General features: G+C 43.3%; 1 protein-coding gene and 1 long non-coding RNA gene across 3 annotated transcripts; one reads left to right on the top strand and one right to left on the bottom strand.

The window, feature by feature from the left end:
- Positions 1-14: 14 nt before the first annotated feature.
- rad54l2 (RAD54 like 2) lies at positions 15-18,503 on the top strand. Of its 2 annotated transcripts, none has more exons than XM_023954759.2 (22): positions 15-157; positions 2,161-2,350; positions 3,413-3,686; positions 3,774-3,910; positions 3,983-4,123; positions 4,201-4,433; positions 4,512-4,694; positions 6,244-6,377; positions 6,454-6,650; positions 8,770-9,112; positions 9,207-9,384; positions 9,466-9,696; positions 9,815-9,933; positions 10,304-10,422; positions 11,681-11,780; positions 11,877-12,082; positions 12,171-12,346; positions 12,733-12,929; positions 14,281-14,465; positions 14,586-14,675; positions 14,753-14,845; positions 15,672-18,503. In XM_023954759.2, the coding sequence occupies exons 2-22, from the start codon at positions 2,212-2,214 to the stop codon at positions 16,634-16,636; spliced, it is 4,440 nt and encodes a 1,479-aa protein (XP_023810527.1). In that variant the 5' UTR covers positions 15-157; positions 2,161-2,211; the 3' UTR covers positions 16,637-18,503. The 2 variants fall into 2 exon arrangements, with proteins under 2 accessions (XP_023810527.1, XP_023810526.1); XM_023954758.2 differs by having other exon boundaries at positions 3,980-4,123.
- LOC144992118 (uncharacterized) lies at positions 18,487-20,215 on the bottom strand. The gene is made up of 2 exons (XR_013655914.1): positions 18,898-20,215; positions 18,487-18,689 (listed from the first exon to the last, which is right to left on the bottom strand). It is a non-coding gene; the product is annotated as an uncharacterized LOC144992118 (long non-coding RNA).
- Between the last annotated feature and the right edge of the window lie 1,500 nt (positions 20,216-21,715).

Genomic DNA, 21,715 nt, shown 5'->3' with positions numbered 1-21,715 from the left:
CTTTTCCTCTACGGGGACATCATTTGTGGTCACACTAGGGGAAAATGGAAATAAGCAACGTTTATCAGTTCATTTAAACATTCTCGTATTGACTGATAGAAGGGGCTCTGCGCGCGCGCTACCGAACCTACTCACTGAACTGCGCGCCGTCCACAAGGTAAGCTGGAGAACACCTGAGCGTTTAAGTGTTAATGACGCGCCTTAATTAGCCGTGTGTGTTAGCCTCGGCTGTAATTTGGCTAGCAGCAGCAGCGGTACACCTACACAATATATCAGGTCATTATCTCTCCTAGCGGAATCTGGGAGCTGGATGTTTTCCTGCTAAATGCTCTCCGCTTTAAGTATAGTTTACAAACAGTCATTATTCCTGCAGGTACTCGGGCGCTACGTTAGTTTGGGTCATTGATTGAAAATTGTTGTTTTTTTTACGTTTTTTTTAGCTACGAACTTACTCTTCTGAGAGAAACAACATTACAGCGTTCTTCTGCCTCACAGGCCATTTTCTTGTCGTTCATGCAGCACAGTAGTCACAACGATGCCTTACATGCGACATTAATCTATATTTTTCTCTAAAGCCATTGTATTTCCAATTAATTTAGTCCTAGAAGCCAACATCTAAACAACTAAAAAAGGAATATATTCTCACCCATCAATAAATTATTGCAATTATTATTAATAAACTGATTAACAATGGAATATCTGTTAGATATGTTTGCATTTAACGAGTTAAAATAATCAAATATCACCATTAAAAGGGGGGAAAAGGGATTTCTAAATGCAAATAACAGTTTGACATTTTTATTCCTCTGGTTTGTGTAAAAAGTTTTGCGTGTGCAGCTTTTGGTTCATTTTATATAATTTCTGCTTTACCAAATAAATCATTTAATGGTTTAATCTAGACATACACTTTTCTTTCTTTGCTAATGAGCAAGTAAGGATAAAGAAAAGCCCCTTTAACTGGCTTCTACTAAAACTGGTGCATTGGAAAAAAGCAAAGCATAAGAAAACCTTTGTAAATTTTTGCACAATGCGCTTTAAACCTACAGTGTAAAGTATGCAGTAGAGACTCAGCGGTTCACTTTGTTCAACATATGCGTCATGTTTAAACCAATAATTGTGGCATTTGCAGCCCAGAAGGGGTCTGAAATGTATTTTATAACCTAAACAAAAGCATGTAGAGATTGGGTAATGCATCTCAGCAAAACGCGTTTTACAAATAAAACAGTGTACGCAAAATAAAATTGGTTTAATAAAATGATTAGTGAGCTGATGTCACCAACGGTGTTTTAAAAAAGGAAAAAGATGCAGACTAACAGAAACAGGAAAAGCCCCAGTGTGAGATGGTGGGATTCTCAGGGAACTCTGGGATGTCTCAGCTTTTAAACAAAGATCCCATCTGAGCTGCAAAAAACACGTCTTTCCTCTTTACTTATCAGCAGCATTTCAACTGTTAGTTTATCCTTTTTAATCTACCAGACATCGGTTAACAACATTACATTAACTGAGCATTTACTGGCTTTTCCCCCCTAACAACCAAATTGTTATCCATAAACATCTGGATGATTTTAAGTATCTTTTTTTCACTAAAACTGCTGTGTTTATCACTGAGTTTGATTAACTTTGAATCGAACTAACGTAATCTTTAACCACTTTAACTGTGGTGTGAACAGGTTTTAGTAGGCTTTGAGGTAAACACGGAGTAGTTTACAGGGACAGCTAGGGCTGCACGATGTGAGGAAAACTTGTGATATTAATATTGCAATGACAATATAACTTGCGATACACGAACAATCAGCAAATCAACCAAAAACATCATTTCTATTTCACTGCAACAGTTTAATTTAAATAAGAGTCAACATTTCTTAAGTTATACTCTATATGACCCTCGTCTACATCTAACATCAAAGGAGTCCATCCGATTGGTCAAATGCATAAAGAATTTAATTGATTCAATAAATACTTCAAGCTGCCATAAGATTGTTTTAGCACATTTAAGGTAACCATTTATTGCAATTTTCGCCAACTTCTGCGATATGCATATTGCACAGATTGATATCGCGATAAATTGTCCAGACTTAGCTAGAGCCACGTCTTTGTGTTAACAATCTTCCCAGAAAAATGACTGTGGGTTCTATTTGGTTGTGTGCTTTTGTCTTTTAGTGCTTCCGATGAAGGCGTTTAGGTAATTGTCTTCAAACTCTGTAAGACAGCATGTCTGAAGAGGCATTATCGGATAGCGACCTGGAGGCCAGCGTCGACAGTGAAGAGGATTATTTGGAAAATATGGAAGAGGAGGATGAAGACATGGGTGAAGATGAAAATGATGGCGATGATGAGGATGAGAGTGTTGGTGAGTTTTTTCCCCCCTCATTTTCCCCAAAGTTTTGATTAATTAGGCCAACATTTTATCACATATATATATATATATATATATACACACACACACACACGCACGCACGCACGCACGCACGCACGCACGCACGCACGCACGCACGCACGCACGCACGCACGCACGCACGCACGCACGCACGCACGCACGCACGCACGCACGCACGCACGCACGCACGCACGCACGCACGCACGCACGCACGCACGCACGCACGCACGCACGCACGCACGCACGCACGCACGCACGCACGCACGCACACACACACACACACACACACACACACACACACACACACACACACACACACACACACACACACACACACACACACACACACACACACACACACACACACACACACACACACACACACACACACACACACACACACTATGTGTCAGGGGTGGGCAAACGTTCTGACTCGTGGGCCACAAAGGATTCTAAACTTTAACAGAAGGGCCGGAGCGGATGCGCGGCGTGATTTGGCAATCCACCTCCAAAGAAAAAGAAATATTATAGAATCTGAATAAAAACGTGTTTTATCTTTGATTGAAAATGATTATGCATATTTTAAAGCTGAACATTCTGGTGTTCTCATCACAAAACTGTGACTTTTGATCTCAGTCTTAAGGCCAGTTGCACTAAAGGCTTGATGTCCTTCATGGAAAGAAGCAAACTTAGAAAAAATGCTGCATTCATGTGCTGGTGGAATAATCAGAGAAATGGAAGACACAACTAAACATTAGAGAAACAACCAATCTTCTAACACAACACCAATGCATGAGGAGTTTCTCCACCTGAACAAAAGTCACTTTATTTGTAAAGTGTCATCTATGGGGAGACACCAGAATTACAGGCAAAATTAGTCAATAAGACATATCAATATAATTGATTACAGTGTGGCGGGCCAGATTAAATAGTTTGACGGGCCATATGTGGCCCCCCGGGTCGTATTTTGCCCATCTCTGCTATATTTATATATTTACAGTTCAGTTCAAATGCTGTTTTTTTGTTTTTTTCAAGATCGACCCGGAAGTAACCAGAGCCAAACAGAAGAGGCTCAAGATGAAAATGAATCTCCTTCAACCACCTCCGGAGAGCCTTCTTCTCAGCCTGCATCTGGCTCCTCTTCCAGGGCCCCCTCCAGACCCGCGTCCCGTTCTCAGTCTGCAGAGAACGAGAGGAAACCAGCGATCAGTAAAGCAAAGAAACAGAAAGCCTCGAAATTATCCAAGCCTGCAAAAGGTTCCAAAGCTCCCAAGCTATCAAAGCCTGCACACATGAGGAAAAACATTAGGTTGGTTCGTCCGTTGTGTTTTTAAGGCATGTCATGTCGAATCGTTTTTGGGATCGTCCAAACATAGACTGAACTTTGTGATCACAGAAAGCTGTTGCAAGAAGACCAGCTGGAGGCTGGGACCAAGGCAGCGCAGCAGGAAGAGATGGAGCGACGGAAACGACTGGAGCAACAAAGAAAGGATTTTCCTACCCTGACTCCAGCTGTTCCAGACGCTCAGCTAGGTAATGTGTGTCAACCATGGTCAACATTTCTGTTGAGGACCGTTGCTAACCCCTTTCTCATCATTCCAGCAGTGGATGCGGCAGCATTGTTAGGGGACGTGTCTCATTTGGTCCCTGCCATACTGGGCCAGCAGGATGTCATCTGTTTGGACAGCAGTGGTGAGGAAGATGTAAAAGAGGAGCCAAAGTTGCCTCCGCTTGCGATCATAGACGGTGAGATCTCTGTGACTTCTCTGTCCCCGTGGTTGCAAGTAAGCTCTGAAACTGTAACTCGTTCAATTATGATGCAGATGTAATTGAGCTCAGCTCAGGAGATGAAGACACCCTGCAGATAAGCAGCGAATCGGCTGAGGATGACGCTGATGGCGTCCCCGGCTCGGAAGAGAGCAGCGGCGCACACATCAACGATGCGCTCAACCTGCCGGATGCTCAGGGTCGGGTGCTAGTTAATATAAACCACCCTGCAGAAGAGAAAGACATATTTCTTGCCCCACAGCTGGCGAGGGCTGTAAAGCCTCACCAGGTACGTCTCTGATCTCATTTGACAGGTCTGTTTCTGAAAGTCAAGAGTTTTTGTGAATATTTTCACCTTTACGTTTAGGTTGGTGGAATCCGGTTTCTCTACGACAACCTCATCGAGTCTCTAGAGCGCTACAAAACCAGCAGCGGCTTTGGCTGCATCCTCGCTCACAGCATGGGGCTGGGCAAGACACTACAGGTCATTTCTTTCATTGACATCCTGCTGAGGAACACTGAAGCCCACACCGTGCTGGCCATCGTCCCCGTAAGCGCTGAAATGTCACTCTAACACTGTGCCAGAGTTTCCTCACTGCTCTTTAACCTCTAAAAGACTATATACCACAATCCAGGTGAATACTCAATTCTGATTGGCTGCTGGGTGTGCATTAAAAGGTGAAAACCGCACGCCTAAAAAAGAAGTTCCGGTCACATAGCACACATGTTCTGTATCACTGCGCAGGCTTCTTTAGAACAACCTTTAGCTTCATCATCAACAAAAATACAAGCAGTAATAATAATAATAATAAAAACTTTATTTATGTAGCACTTTTCGCAATCAAGATTAAAAGGAGCTGTACAATTAACATATGACAGAAGACCAGGATTAAAAACAATATTGAGGTGTTTGACAGTACGACAAACTAAAACACAACACACACACACAACCGAGATAGCGGTTAAAATCAATCAAATCAAATATATCATAAGTTTACATTAAAGAACCAGTACAATCATTAAAAGAGCGCCTATAAATGTAAGGGATTTAAATATTTAAAATAGTCCAAACGGGAAAAGATGAAAGCGGGAAAAGACATTTTTTTATAGATAGGAGAGGAGTTATCTTGTATAATCTGGGTATTTGCCAGAAACTAGACTTGATAAGAGGTGAACTTTCTCTCTGAACTGATGCTTTATTGAACCCATCGTGACCATCAGCAGAAATAAATCGTTTTCCTTTGCTGCTGCACTCGAGAACAAATAGTCCCCTGGTTGAATAGTTATTTTTTTGTAAGTGACCATTGTATAAGCAGGTTATTGGCCTTCGAAGTTTGCATTATCAGAAATTAACGCACGGCGTGGAAGCCCTTAGCCCCCCCTTCGCGGTAAGGAAAAACTCCTAAAAAACAGAATCCGGAAAAAACGAAGAAACCTCAGAGGTGCCCACATGAATGAGGGATTCTCCCCCAGGACGGACAGGCCACCTTCCAGAACTCTTAGAGAAGAATTAGCTAATCTAACACTACAACCACATGTTTAAATAGTCCAGCAGATGATCTTCATCCAGAGGGAGTTGTGGGACGGCTGGGGGCGCAAGACGAGCCGGAGGCAGGGTCCACAGCCAGGTGTAGGATCAGTAGTAGAGGCGAGACAGAGACGAGGTACACGGTCAGAAACAGGAGCACGGATGAGCCAACTGGAATCTGGAAGCAGTCGAAAGAGGGAGAGTACATGAATCGCACTGCACCAAACAGAGGCATGGAGAATTAAATGATGAATGATCAAGAATAGAGAAGAGGGGGAGGGTAGAAGTAGATGAGAATAGAGGACAGAACCCCAGAGCACCATAGTTACCCCAGCTTCAACTTCTAGCAGTCTAGTGACCACTATATTGTTAAGTTTAATTTAAACACATTAACATTAAGTTAAATAATCTCTGAATACTAACTAGTCTGACAATAAGCCTCTTCAAAGAGGAATGATTTTAGTCTAACTTAATAATCAAAACTGAAACAATATTCATTCACGTTAATAAGAACCACGGTTGATTCATGGCACCTACAGAACACGCTAACCTTCTGCTCCCTCATCTGTAGGTGAACACCCTTCAGAACTGGCTGACAGAATTCAACCTCTGGCTTCCGCCCTCTGAGGCTCTTCCTCCTGACACAGATCCTTCCGTGGTCCTAGCTCGCACTTTTAAAGTTCACATTCTCAACGACGAGCACAAGTATGTGGCGCACCGGCTCCCTGTATGTGTAAGGTCCGGCATTCACGGCTGATCTGACTGACTGTTTGACCGGCAGAACGACACTTGCCAGGGCGAAGGTTGTGGAGGAGTGGTCTAGAGACGGAGGCGTGTTGCTGATGGGGTACGAGATGTACCGCCTGCTTTCCATGAAGAAAAGTTTTGTGATGGGTAAGAAGAGGAAATCAAAGAAACCTGCTGGCCCTGTCATCATTGACCTTGACGAAGAGGACCGACAGCAAGAGCTCATGAAAGGTAGGCATTTGGGAAATATTTGGACTTTAGAGTAAAAAAATCTTTTTTAAAGATTCTATGAAATAAAATTCGTGTAAATCTGCAAAAATAAAACTCCCAGGTTTTTCAGGATTAAAAAAAAAATCAATTTTGTCAATGAAATTCTGACTTCTGTCCTTGTTTTTTTTTAATTTTTATTTTATTTGAAGAGTGTGTGTGGATTCAAACCCTAAAAGCCCGTACACACCGGGGCGAATATTCGCCAGGCGTTATTCGCCAGCGTTTTTCGCCACGTTTTTTGTGTTCACACCCAGGCGATTTTCGCTGACGATGAGCCGAGCGAACATGCAATTTCATTCCCTGACATTAGATGGCGCTTAATGTAAACAGAAATACTCCTGTACACAAGGTGGCGCTGCGCAACTTTACGCTTCTTAAAGTCGCTTTTCACTCAGAAGAAGAGAGCAAGTATTTACGCGCTTGTCAGAATCATACAAAGAAAACATGAATATTTCAAGCACCAGTTGCTCCAACTGGTGCTTGGTTCGGGGATATTTTAGAATGTCCGTCATTATTTCTTCGCGGCAGTGTAGAGGCTGCCTGACGTCTATCTTCTTCGCTGGTATGTGCGCTCAGCAAGGCAGTTTTGTGTTTGAGCGCCCCCAAGTTGTGTTTAACTGTAACTTCAGAAGCTCCAGACACGTGTGCAAAAGCGCCATTCTCATTGGTCGAATAGATTTCGACGCAATGCGTCGAGAAAAAAAAACGAACCCGAGGCGTTTTTTTTTTTGACGCAGCGTTTTTTCGCGTCGGTGTGCACACTCACATTGGTGCCCTTTGTTTAGTCACGAGGCGTTAAACGTCGGCGAAAATCGCCGGCGAAATTCGTCCCGGTGTGAACAGGCCTTAATGCTGCGTTCACACATGTGAAAACGCGTCACACGCTAAACGCAGGTTTTTAAACGCTCCGTTAGCCCACGGTGTTCACACTGGACAAACCAGAAGAGGCGTCTTCTTGTTTTTTTGACCTTTTACCAGCGCGCATCCACCACCTTCAGTCTAAAGAGGCTTGCTTGGTGTGAAATGTCCAAGCGGTGCAAATCTGGTGAATCTTTGCTGCAGGCTTTTTCTTTCACTGCTCAATTCCAATATTGTAAAGTTGTAGTTGTAGAGTTAGATTAGCTAATTCCTCTCTAAGAGTTCTGGTACATCGCCTGTCCGTGCTGGGGGAGGATCTCTCCTTAATGTGGAGACCTCTGAGGTTTTTATTTTTATTTTTTTCTGGAATCCTTGTGGGTTTTTTTGTTGTTTTTTTTTAGTTTTTACTTACCACAAAGGAGGGTCTAAGAGCAGAGATGCCCAGTTTAGTTTAGTCTGCTTAGTTAGTTTTTAGTTTAGTATTTTCCTATTGAATTCTATGTAGTCATGATCCTTATAATTTGATGTTTACTTTAGAATTACCGGTACGAAGCCCATTGAGACGACTGTTGTTGTGATTTTGGCCTCTAGAAATAAAACTGAACTGAATTTTTGAAAGACTTGGCATCATAGAATTCTGGCTGGGCACAAACCACAATGATTAATATCTGATTCCCGATCAGTTTTCAAACATTTGACACTTCCGCACATTAAAAGGAACGCCATCCACACGTCACTAAACAAATCCAAGTCCCTGATTGGTGAAAGTTCGACCTGGTTTAACTAGCAACGTGCGTTCAGAACGCTCATAAAAACTACATGGCGGCTCTTGAATTCTAGAGTTTTGAATGCGGAAGCCCAAAATGCGCATTCCCACATGATTACATAGACATTTCAAAGGAAGTGGTCGCCTGAATGCGTTGCCGGGGGCGATGTGAATCTCAAACTTTCACTATCAGTGCTCACATTCTACCTCTACAGTACTAACCTACGCTCAACACGGATACAAAATCTTTCTCACTAGTGATGTAAAAAAAAAATTTCTTCTTTTTATGGTCAAGCGAGAGTTGATGAAAAAATATTGACACGCGTCACCGTGGAGGTGACATCACTGTGTTACCCCAGAGAAAGCAAATGATCCAAATATGTCCATTTGTTCAGACATGTCATGTAAAGAGCAGTGTTGCCTTGTTGTTTGATCCCCTGTGCCTTCCCTTGCTAGGGATTGAAAAGGCCATAGCCCGGCCCGGTCCTGATGTGGTGATCTGTGATGAGGGCCACCGCATCAAAAACTACCACGCCAGCACATCGCAGGCCCTGAAGAACATCCGCTCCCGGCGCAGGGTTGTGTTGACGGGCTATCCGCTGCAGAACAACCTCATCGAGTACTGGTGCATGGTGGACTTTGTCCGGCCCGACTTCTTAGGAACGCGGCAGGAGTTCAGCAACATGTTTGAGCGGCCCATTCTCAACGGTCAGTGTGTGGACAGCACACCTCAAGACGTACGCCTGATGCGCTACCGCAGTCACGTGCTGCACAGCCTGTTAGAGGGCTTTGTTCAGAGGTAAACTTCCTGTCACGTCATTATTCAAAGGTGGACCCTATTGACAGGTGTTTAGTTTTCCATCACTCTTTTTTTTTTTTTTGCCGGTTCACAGACGAGGCCATGATGTGCTAAGAGACCAGCTGCCAGCAAAAGATGAGCATGTCATTTTGGTACGGCTGTCCTCTGTCCAGAGGGCGCTGTATACCGAGTTCATGAAACGTTTTCGAGAAGCTGGGAATAGCGGCTGGCTTGGTCTCAACCCACTCAAAGCCTTCTGCGTGTGCTGCAAGGTGAACCCTGATGTCTGCCAGAAGCTGCAGGGATTTCCTCTGCCTGTTTGCATCTGTTTACATCGTTCTTGATCTGCACAGATCTGGAATCACCCAGACGTCCTCTATGAGGCCTTACAGAAGGAAAACCAGGCCAATGAGCAAGACCTGGACCTTGATGACATCACTTCAGCCGGTAACGCCCGCTGCCCTGCGCCCAGCACGGGCCTAAAGGCCAAAGTAACAGACTCCAGTAACAGCAAAGTCAACAGTAGCCTTCCACCACTCAACGCCTCCCAGGACAGAACCAACCAGGTCATTACATATGAATGGGTACGTTAAGAGCAGAGTCCTGTATAACCTGATTGGTTGAGGATGCTTTGTGTAAAAAAAAAAAAAAAAAATCATGATCTAGCCTCTTTTACTGGTTAAAGATGAATGTCTGTCTTAGGCAAAGGACATCATGTCAAACTACAGGATGGGAGTTCTGGAGAACTCTGCCAAAATGTTGCTGCTCTTCCATATAATTGATGAGAGCGTCAGGAAAAGAGACAAACTTTTGGTCTTCAGGTAAGTTTTTCCTCACGTGATTCTTAATCATATTTAAAAACAGCCAACGGTTGAGATTCTTGGACTAAATACACTGCAAACACTGAATCTTAAGGACGTTACAGGAAAAAAAAGTTTTCTTCAATAGCAAATCAAACATGTCCTAGCGACTAGAACTTTTTTCTTTAAATAAGACTTCCGGTAAGATTATTTTTCTGAATTGACAAATTATTTTTGAAGGTTTTTCTTTACATTTTTGGTTGATCATTTCTTTGGGGCTGTTCTTTTTGCAGAGTATTAATAGAAAATCACATTCTAACCTGAAGGACTGTGCTTTTAAAAGTAAATCTACTGATGTTTCAAAGAGAGTCTTAAACTGTGTGTCCACTAGCCAAAGTTTGTCCACGCTGACGGTCATTGAGGACTTCTTATCCAAGAGACCGATGCCTCAAAACATCAACTCTTCTGACAGCCAGAACCAGAACTGGGTTCGCAACCTCAACTACTACAGTGAGTCCAGTCATCCTTCCTCTTAAATCCCAGCTGTGTCGCTTTTATTCATCTGTTTATCTCCCAGAGACAGACGGGAATAGAACTGTGAATGAAAAGAAATCACACATGCTCATTGAAAAAAGACACTATTTAAAGTCCATCCATGTTTCTAAACATATTCTTCAAAAATAAGTTCAAAACAATTCTTGATTTATTTATTTTTACAATGAAATGTGACAGAATTTGAATTTGTGAGCCAGTCCCTGTTCCTTTGGTATTGTTTCACAGCAGATAACTGTTTGCATTATTATTATGGTCTGTGGTAAGCCTGCACAATAAATGGCAAATTTATCATTACCGCGACATCAAGCGGTGCAATACGCATATCGCAAAAGTCTGTGAAAATTGCAATAAATGGTTCCCTTAAATGTGCCAAAACAATCTTCTGGCAGCTTAAAGTATTTAACAAATCAATCAAATCCCTTGATGGATTTGACCAATCAGGTGGACTCCTTTACATCATTGACCAATCGGGTGGAGTCCTTTTATGTTAGATGTTCGCCTCCTATGTAGACGAGGCTCATGTGGAGCATAGCTTAAGAAATGTTGACTCTTATTGAAATTAAACTGTTGCAGTTGTGTTGCTGTTTGTTCATGCATCCCAAGTTATATCGTCATCGTAGTATTGATCACTGATATCGCAAATCAGGAGTTTTCCTCTTATCGTTCAGCCCCAGTCTGTGGGAACAACTGTGACAATGAATCCATATTTGGAGTAAAGACTCCTAGTTTTTGTCTGTTAAATGCCGCTTTCTTTCCAGCTTCTTTTCCAGCTTCCTCCACATGTCAACCATGGATTCATGAATCTTGAATTCTCTGGCAGCTGCTCTATTCCCATGTTCCTCCGCGTAGCTGATAGCTGCAGTTTAAACCGCGCTTCATAATCTTGTCTCTTTGCTGTATTTTCAGGGTTTCCCAAACGATGGTGTTCTGCATAATTCACATACCTGAACTTTAGCACCTTGTGGGCGTGTCTTCTTTCACATCCTCACTTCCCTCCTTACGGTTCTCATGCTGTCCTCTCTTACGTCCTCTTTACCAAAGTCACACAACAACCCATTAGGCGCATCGCACCATAGGGCGCTCCGTACATATTTGGAGAAAATGAATGACTTCTAAGTGTGCCTTGTGGCCGTGAAAGTACAGTAAGCCTGTCCTCCAACTTGATGTGTTCTGTTGTTTGACAATTACGAGGGGATTGTCCGTCTGTCTGCAGGACTGGACGGGAGCACCTCCGCTTCAGAGAGAGAACGCCTTATAAACCAGTTCAATGATCCAGAAAACAACAAAACCTGGGTCTTTCTGCTTTCCACCAGGCACGTGTAGCAGCTTCCTACTCTCACCATTTGCAGCTCATCCTTTTCCACGTGAAGTTTGTTTATTATTCTGTTGTTTTGGCCCCTGTTTCTCAGAGCGGGCTGTTTGGGGGTAAATCTGATTGGTGCCAATCGCGTTGTTGTTTTTGATGCTTCCTGGAACCCCTGTCACGACGCCCAAGCCGTGTGCCGCGTGTACCGCTACGGCCAGGTGAAACGCTGCTACATTTACCGGCTGGTCTGTGACTTCACCCTGGAGAAGAAGATCTACGACAGACAGGTGTCCAAACAGGGCATGTCTGGTAGGAGAGTTCCACCTGTGTCCAACAACCGAGCAGCCCGCTTCGCTTCCAGCTCTTCTGTTGAAACCATGTGGTCTTTCCGTTAAAGATCGCGTCGTGGATGATTTGAATCCGGTGCTGAACTTCACCCGGAAGGAGGTGGAGTCTCTGCTGCACTTTGTAGAAGAGGAGCCGGAAACGGAGAAAATCTCTCTGGAATCTCAGAATGAATATGAGGAAGTGATGTTCAAAGCTTGTCAGCTCTATCCGAATCTAATCACCAAGGTACCCATGCTCGATATATTATTCCTAAAGAGTTGCATTTTACGGAACTTAACTGTCTTGTTGTTAGATTTGACTGCTTTTCTATCCTGTGTTTTTTTTAAATGGTGTTTTTATATTCTGATGGGTTTCAAATATTCAGAATGATAGATTTGTTTGTTTCTCTTCTGTCAACATGGAAAAAAAATCACAATGCAGTTAGATTAAAAGAATTATTCACCTCCTTTTAAAGTACTGACACCTTTAGATAGGAACATTTTAAGGAAAGAAAAGCAGATTTGTTTTCAATTCCACAAAGGAATGTGTTGACTTGTGAAATATTAGTTTGTATTTTCAACTGAATAATTTCCGTATTAATCCTAAAAACACTTTCTTTTTCATTCCAACAGCCTCCTTTCCACCATGAATCTCTGCTTGTGGACCGTAAGGAATCCAAACTCACTAAAGCTGAGAAAAGAGCTGCAAAGAAGAGCTATGAGGAAGAGAAGCGAGCATCTGTGCCGTACTCTCGTCCTTCATACGCTCCCTATTACCCAACAAGTGAATACACACTTGCAAGCATTGCTGCATTCAATCAGCGAGGCTGGTAAGTTGAAGCTGCTTGTTTGACCTTTTTTAGAGGTTAGGGGTTTAGTTTTTTGTAATAAAATGTCTAAAAAGGATTTCTGAAAGCACATTTAGTTTATGACGGACACTCAAAAGAACCTAAACATTAAGCCTCGTTCGTTTTTGTTTTTTCTGTAACAGTAAAACCACTTTAGCCTGGAAATGTGCCTAAAGGTTTTCTGCACCACAAAGACTTGACATGTTTCATTTAGATTTTTTGCTGGGGAAATTCTAGATTTGAAATAAAATCATAGGGAACTTTTTGTTTTTTCTGAATATGAGCTGTGTCCAAATTCCCACCCGAACCCCTAACTACTTAAAAGCAATTCAGACCCCACGCTCACTGCTTTTGCGTTTGTTTTTCAATGACCTCATTGATTTCAGGAAGTTAAAATCTGATTGATATGAGCGTTTTGTGACGATTATTTATGAGTCCACTGTCTTCTGCAGATAAAAAACGTTGATGGTTTATTAAAAAATTATATTTAAATACATTTGGATTTTGGAATTGTAGATTTGAACAGTATTAGAAAATGACAAACGCACCATATAGTGAGTAGTGAAGGAATTGGGACAGAATGTTGGTCTCTTCAGCTCTTTGTTTTCCCTGTAAAGCAGGACGTGGTTTTTAGCTTGTTTTTAAAAAAATCATGTCTGCTAATCACCTCTACTCACCAGTGAGAAGCTGGAAAGACAGAAATGTTTGGAAAAGAAGGAATAGGCCTGGATGTGGAGTGCGTCTGTATTTGTTCGACCCACTCAGATGAAAAGTGTGTTTTTGGTGCTTTTAACATGTTTTTGTAGCAGTTTTGTCATGACTATCGACATGTGTAAAGAAAATCACTCAAATTAGATTTCTGAGTGTAAAAAAGAGTGTAGTTGTGATGGAGAACACACGCTGTGCTGACCTAACCATGACTACATCCATGTAAGTCTTCATGTCCCTCGCCTGAGCGGGCATCCGGCTCCAAGCTGCACATCTGGAAAGCTTCATTATTGCTCTCTGTTTTTGCTGCAACATTAGGCTGGAGGTATGAGAGGCTGTAAGCTAGCAGTAGAGCAGCAAACGGATAGCCCAGCTCAGTTGTGAATGACGGGAACATGGGTGGGATTGCTCTACCCCCACCCACCCACACACACACACACACACACAACTTGGAGGCAAACTTCTAATGAACTCCTGCCGCTCTGCAGAAACTATGTCCTAGAAAATGACACCGTGGTGTTTAGATTTTGGCTAAAAACAGCAGAATCCTAGTTAAAGACCACTGAGAAAACTTTTACAACAGATGATCGGCGCGGGACGTTTAGATCTGTCTCTCTATGTTCAGGCACCACCTGTCCAGGCCTGATGACAAACCGGTGGCGAGCGTCCGGCCCATCCAGTCGACCCCGATCCCCATGATGCCTCGGCAAGCCGGCCTGGGCGTGGCTGGCTCCAGCTCTGCCGGCAGCCTCCCCGTCAACTTCCTGCAGAAGGCTGGAGTTTATGTGCAGAGGATCGTCACCACGACTGGTAGCACTTATGCTCCGAATACACTGACTTCCTGAATGCTGCAGTTACATTTTCCTGCGTCCTTCTAAAATGAACACAACTTCTAAACTGTAACACTGATATTTTCCTCTGGGTCTGCAGATATTGTCATTCCAGGAGCTAACAGTACGACGGACGTTCAGGCTCGCATCAGTGCGGGGGAGGTCATCCATATTATCCGAGGATCCAAAGGTACTTTAGACTCCGGCACAGGTTGAAGATTCTTGGAAACCAAAATGTTTGTGTTGGCCACACGTTCCTCTTCTCAGGTACCTACATCAGGACAAACGACGGGAGAATTTTTGCCATCCGATCGGGGAAGATCAGTCGACCTGTCACAACGGGGTCCGGCGCTCCAGGAGGTATGGAGTTGCTGCTTCTGTAATGCTGTTCCCTCATTTAAATCACTCATGTAGGCAAGAACAAAAAAAGCGGTTCATGAAAAAGTGGGGGGTCGTACACAATAGCTGCGGTTACATGGACAAAAGTAGTGGGAATGAACGCCTGATCAGAATAAAAAGGCGTCATGTAAACACGCTGTTCAGAATATTCTGCCCCATCAGACTCGTTTGGATCAAAATTTCTTCTTGATGGAGATAGGCGGGTTATGCCGATTGTTGATCTGATCGTGGTGCATGTAAACAGTTCTTTCCAATCGTGGGTCACTACTGGAGCACGGCTTAACAAACATTATGAGCGAACAAGCACTTAATAACCATAACAATAATAAAAGCACGTGTAGAAGATCATCTCTATAATATAAATATAAATGTCATTTGTCAATGTGATGTCCTTTATTGATGTTATATTATAATTCGTGTTGCTGCCACAGATAAATGAAATTTCCCCATTGTGGGATTAATAAAGTCATCTATCTCTCTCTCTCTCTCTCTCTCTCTGTCTCTCTCTCTTTCTCTCTCTTTCTCTCTCTCTCTACGCTGCAGCTTGCTTGTTTGTTTACAACAGAACTTGATATTTCTTCTTCTACGGTCGTTTGCGGTGTTTTAGAGAGTTCTGCGCTTGTCCAAATGATTTATTTCAATCAAAGTGCGGCGTATGTAAATGTTTGTTCTTCATAATTCCTGCAGTGTTTTTGATGTTTTCCTAAAATATATTGTTATAGAAAATGGATTCCATTGAAGCATAAATGTGTGCAGCTGTTCATGACCGACTTCCTGTTCTCGGCAGAAGCTCAGTTGGTCCATCATCCTGTCAGCAACGGCTGTTCGTCACCTGTGGATCAGCAGCGCCGCTCCCCAGTTAGCGACCAGCGGTCGTCGTCTCCGCTGAGCTCAGAGATTCTCCGGGAGATCACCCGCTACTCTCTGTCTGCGGACGAGGCCCCCGGCGGCGGGGACAACGCCTCGCAGTCGCTGGATGTGCCGACCGACAGAGACGCTGCCCAGAGTTGCGAGCGCGGCAGGCAGCTGAGCGACGACCTGCTGCGCTCGGCCTTAGAGATGCGGGGGAGCAAACGCAAACGCGAGGAAAGTCAGGGCAGCACGCAGATCCAAGACGAGCCCGGCTCTGCTGCAGCCCAGTTCCCAGGAATGGCCATGAGCTCCGGCGGGCTCAGTTTTCCCCCCGTGGGTTTGAACTCTTCATCCTTACTGGGGAACCTCGGCCACATGAGTCACCAGCTTCTGATGGCGGGCGGCGGTGGGTCGTCATTCCTTCAGACGCCAAGGCAAACAATGGCCGACCTACAGACTATGTTTCCCACGCCCAGCACGGACCACCTGAGGCAGCCACCCACAGGAAACGGGCACCTTCCTCCTCCCTCCTCATCCTCTGCTTTTTCTTCCACTGCTACCAGCATTCCAATGTCCTCTGCGGCCTCAGCAGCGACTTCCTCCTCTCTCCCTCCTTACCTAATGAACCCAAACATGGCCGGGCTTCTCACATCCCGGTTCCCTCTGACTTACAGCCAGTCGCTGCTCTCGGAGCCGAGGATGTTCCCCAGCTCGCTCCTGGCAGGAACCGGGGGGTTCTCGGCGTCCAACTCCAGCTCCGCAGCCGGCTTTCTGCCGCCGTTTAACAACCCCACTTCCAGCCTTTTGGGGGCAGCTCTCACTCAGCCCGACAGATATCCAGGTGCAGTAAACGGAGGCGATAGTTCGGATGATGATGTCATAGAGGTGACAGGACAGTAGAGCCCCAAATGACCCGCATCCTGCGTTTTACCAGGAAAATATGAGGTTAAGGAATTAACCTGGTTTGTTACATTCAGTCGCAGCACCTCACCAAATGTCCAAAACACCACACATGAATATTTTTTCATATTAACAAAGACAAAAAAAACAGAAATTCATTCTCAGGATCTTAGGTTTACTAATTCTGAAATCCCATTAAGGTCACATGATGTGGATTTGAAGCTGCAGTCAGTACCTGAAGCAAACCGCGTTCCCAAAGTTTGCATACAAAAGTCAAACCGCAGCGGCGTGGACTCTCATCTGCAACAACAGAACCCCACCTTAGTAACTCTAAAAACCAAAATCCTGATGCTGAAAATCCCAGAGATGATGACCAGCTGAGACACCCCCCCCCTGCTTCCTCTCCACTTCCCCCGTCGGCCAATCCCATTTCAGAGGGAAAGGAGGGATTAAAACCGGTTGGATTTGCTCAGGATACGGCGTGGAACCTTTAGCGATTTGTCGCACTAATCTAGGAACATAGACCCGGCTGCCATCGCCTGGTGCGATTTACCGAGTGGGTTTGGTAGAAATCTGAACGCTGTCATGAATAGCAGCTCTCTGGGTTTTTGCCACAATCTACAACATATATATAAAAAAAAAATCTTCCAGACTGACTTTTAAAGTTTAGGCTTTCAGAGCGTATTTTAGTATTTAGCAGTTTGATAGACATTGTAGCATCCCCTGTTGAGATATCTGCGATACTATAACGAAACGTGTGAAATACTGTGTATATAATAGTCATTATCATTGTTTATATCGCCAGTCAATATTGTGCAGTGTGTAGATTTGGTCGTAGGGAGACTGTCTAATATTCCAGTGACTATATGATACTAAACACACCATGGCTCCAGCACTGAAGACACATTTCTGTTCAAGCATCAAATTTTGGCCCCTCCAGCTCTGAAGAATGTACTTTGTTAGCCTTTGACAGCATGGGGGTGTTGGGGTGAGGAGTGGACTTTCCTTTTTTCAGCCTTAACAGAGGGAGGGGGGTCTGCATCAAACGACGCCTTTCCAAATATCTTTTTAAGTCATATCTTCATTTAGTTTTACCTCAAAAGTCCTGCATTTGTAGAAAGCACACGGACGCCGTTGCTGCTGTTGGTGTCGGTACAACGGCCTGCGACTGTGGCCTGTGACGCCACGACCTGGCTAAACGTGGTGGCTTCACGTCCGTGGTGGCGGTCAGGATGGACAAGGGTTGTTTTGGAGCGCTTTAGTCTGCTGCCTCTACGAGTTTAGATGTAGAAAATCCCTCCTCTGGTGGTAAAATAGACTAGATGCCCTAAAATAGAATTCCCTGAGAAGTGTTTGTCTTTTTTCTTTTGGATCATGACATCGTTCACCTTTACCTGTTTGCTCGTGGTTCACTCTGGCATCATGGCCGCTTGGTTTGATCCAACTCTGTGGCTTTCTTTGTCATTTTCAAGTTGAAGTCTTTCCACATCTGAGGTTTAAGATCATCTCCGCATATGGTAAAGGGCAAATAAAAGTTACCCCGAGTCTTTATTCTGAAGTCGTACCCCCCCACACACACACCCCCACCCCTCCAACTCTCTTCCACTGATCTATTTTGTTGAAACAGTTTATTTTTTATCTACTTCCTCTCGCTCATTTGACGGCCATCCTTTGTTTCAAAGCATCTGAATTGTTCTTATTTATGATGTAAAATATTGTCTTTTATAATTGTGAGCTTTTGTTTGTACTTTGCTTTGATCCGTTGATGATTTCAGTGAGAATTTCTTGAATGGAGCCCAAATGAAAGTAAAATGACTGTGTTCTCTGTTATTTTTAACAATAAAACACTCTTCTATGGTAGTAAGAATCTTTTCTTTATTACAAAACGTGATGTTGTTGCAAAGGGGGGAGGACATCAGAGCAGTGTTCAAACATGTGAAGGAAGGTAGAAAGGTTTGAGGTATCATTCAGTTCAAGATTCTGCAGGATTTTTCCAAACATGGAAGTCTTGAATCAGACGTTTATGGAGAAAAATCTCAGCTCCTTTGCAATTCTGTCAAAAAACAGAAACATTCTGTCATGAAATTATTCTCGCTTTAAACGTCTTTGTGTTATTGCTGTGTTTGTTTGCACAACAAGAACCTGAAAGCAAACCTCACACACAGTCACAGCGCGGTGGGGCTGAACTTCTCTAATATTTGGCAGGGACCAAAAGTAACCAAAACGTTCTTACTGGAAGGAAGCATGAATGAGTCTCTCACACATCTCTGCTGGAACCTTTGGTGCTGCAGCTCTTCCTTCCAGCTGATGTTTCTGGATCTCCTCACAGATGTTCTGTGGGGTTCACTTCTGGACGTTTCCTACGACCTGTGATCTCTGGTGGAGACGGAGCTCTCCGTCACTACGTTGTTCCCGAGCGTTCTTTTGCGATCGTCGCGTTTCATGAAACTGTTGAGTGTCGGATGCAGCAAAGCGATTCCAGAAGGGACAGGGCTCTGAGCTCCAGTCCTTGGTTTTTACGCCTCAGTGTCATCAGCGTCGTCCTCCCGGGTCTCCTCAAAAGCTGACGCCGCCATCTGAACCATCCTTTGGTTGTTTTTTCTCCAATATTTCTCCTTTGAGTCTCCAAACTCCTCATTTGAACTGGTTGGGATTCCCTCGTGTGTAACCACAAGTGGGCTTAAATGCAGATCATGTGAGCATCACACGCTTGTCTATCAAGTGAAGGTTTCTAAACTTTTTGACAAAGTGGGAATAACGTTGACCAACCCATTTATCGATTCTGTGGGACCGTTTTTGTGTTGTTCCAGAGCAAAAAACCCCAAACGTGTGTTGAACCAGTTTCTGAGAGAAATTTTTCCTTCTATGACAAGTGCACATAATAACTCATCCCAGGAATGACAAAGAGCTTCAGGACAGCTTTTAGCAGAAATGATTCCAATCAGTGGTCTCCAACCTTTTCCAGGCCGCCGACCGGTTTAACGTCGGACAATATTTGTCCGAACGAGACAAAGTTTACGTTTAATATTTTTTTAAACCTCCGGTTTTGGGAAAAATCTTTGTTTCAAGTTAAAATGCTATCACAGAGAAAATCTACTAAAACATTAGGACTTTCTTTCTTTACCGATGATGAAGAATCAATGAAAGAAAGTTGTTGATTTGTAAATAATTAAATAAAAGCAACATTCGTTTTTTTCATAGAATACATTATAACACTTAGAATTCATCCCAGCCACCGATCACTTTTTAGGGTAAAAAGATTGATCATATTTTGTTTTTACATAAATCGTAATTAAATGTGTATTTATTTTTAACACCGGAACATTTACAGTTTTTAAACAGATACCTGAATAATCATCCTTTGCTGTAGGAAAATTCATAAAAATTTTACGAGTTGGGTTTAAACTTGTAGAAGTTTTTTTTGTAGAACTTTTTGGTTTAAACAGGTTTAACTTTTAAACTGTTCTTTGTGATGAAGATGAAGACGTCAAAGAGGATGCCAACACCAGATCCCAACTTCAGCCGCGTCCCACTTTTACAGTGTGAATAATTAAATAAATCAGAATAAAAACGACAACCGTCTCAATAAATCTGTACTTTTAGAGGAAAACTCCTGGTTTTGTCCGCAAACAGCAGCTTTAATTTTCTTTTAAAGTTGCAGGTTCTTCTCCCGTTTCCTCGCTGACTCTTTTCTCCCTAAAAGAAACTTTCCAAAAACGTTTAATTGTTTGGTTTTAAGCTTTTAACTTAGCGCTACGAGCGCGCGGCTGATTAAAAAGTCACGTGACGCGTCAAGAAAGACGGGAGCTGCTAGTTTTTCAAAATAAAACTTCCTCCGGTATCAGAACGTAATCAAAACGGAAATAATTCCAAGTTAGTGTATGTATTTTTTTCTCTGTCCGATACCAAGAGGCCCACGGCCCGGGGGGTTGGGGACCACCGATTTAAATGACAGTAAATAAGAATACTTTGGAAGATAAAGTTCATGGTGTCTGTATTGTTAACTGACTTCTTGGTTCTTCTGTTATCAGACAGGCTTGTGTGTTTGTTCAGATACCTGACATGTTTCGACAGACGTCGAAACATGTCATGAAGAACCAAGAAGTCAGTTAACAATAGGCAAGGCAAGGCAAGGCAAGTTTATTTGTATAGCACAATTCGTACACAAAGTAATTCAAGGTGCTTCACAAAACAGAAAAATGCATTAAAATCACAATACATCATAGAAATAATCAACATAAAATTTACTTTAAAAGAAAAGGAGAAAAAAAAAAGATTTAAAAAGAAAGGAAGGAAAGAAAGGTGCAGATAGGACCTTTCAGTCATATACACGGCTAAACAGAAATGTTTTAAGTCTAGATTTGAACATGAACACAGAAGACGCCTGTCTTACGCCTTCAGGGAGGCTGTTCCAGATTTTAGCTGCAGAATATTGAAACGCTGATTCCCCTTGTTTAGTTCTGACTCTGGGAATCAACAGGAGGCCGGCCCCTGAGGTCCTCAGAGTATGAGATGATCATATGGCACTAACATGTCAGAGATGTACTTTGGTGCTCGGCCATGGAGAGACTTGTACACAAGCAGAGATGCTTTGAAGTCTATTTTTTGAGGTACAGGGAGCCAGTGCAGAGACCTGAGCACAGGACTAATGTGATCATACTTCCTGGTTTTGGTCAGGACTCGAGCAGCAGCATTCTGGATGTACTGAAGCTGTTTTACAGCTCGTTTGGAGAGGCCGGTGAGCAGGCCGTTACAGTGGTCTAACCTACTGGAGACAAATGCATGAATAAGTATCTCCAGGTCTCGCTTTGACATTATGTTTTTGATTTTAGCAATGTTTTTCAGGTGGTAAAATGCCGCTGATGTTACTGACTTGATATGGCTGTTAAAGTTCAGGTCAGAGTCCATGATTACCCCTAGATTTCTGACTTGATTTGAGGGTTTAAGAGACAGAGAATGAAGGTAGCTGCTGACAATTTCTCTTTGTTTCTGTGGGCCAAAAACAATAACTTCGGTCTTGTCTGAGTTTAGCTAGAGCAGCTAGTGCATCCACGCACTGATCTGTTGGAGGCAGTGGCT

Source organism: Oryzias latipes, chromosome 5 (assembly GCF_053564925.1).
Source record: "Oryzias latipes strain Hd-rR chromosome 5, Olatipes_Hd-rR_3.1".
Taxonomy (NCBI): Eukaryota; Metazoa; Chordata; class Actinopteri; order Beloniformes; family Adrianichthyidae; genus Oryzias; species Oryzias latipes.
This window is presented reverse-complemented; position numbering and strand designations above follow the sequence as displayed.

Excerpts from the sequence above, each read along its gene's own strand:
- rad54l2 (XM_023954758.2), top strand. The coding sequence starts at position 2,212 with ATGTCTGAAGAGGCATTATCGGATAGCGACCTGGAGGCCAGCGTCGAC. Across the intron at positions 9,697-9,814 it reads AGGTCATTACATATGAATGG|GCAAAGGACATCATGTCAAA; the intron begins GTACGTTAAGAG and ends TGTCTGTCTTAG. Across the intron at positions 14,676-14,752 it reads TATTATCCGAGGATCCAAAG|GTACCTACATCAGGACAAAC; the intron begins GTACTTTAGACT and ends TCCTCTTCTCAG.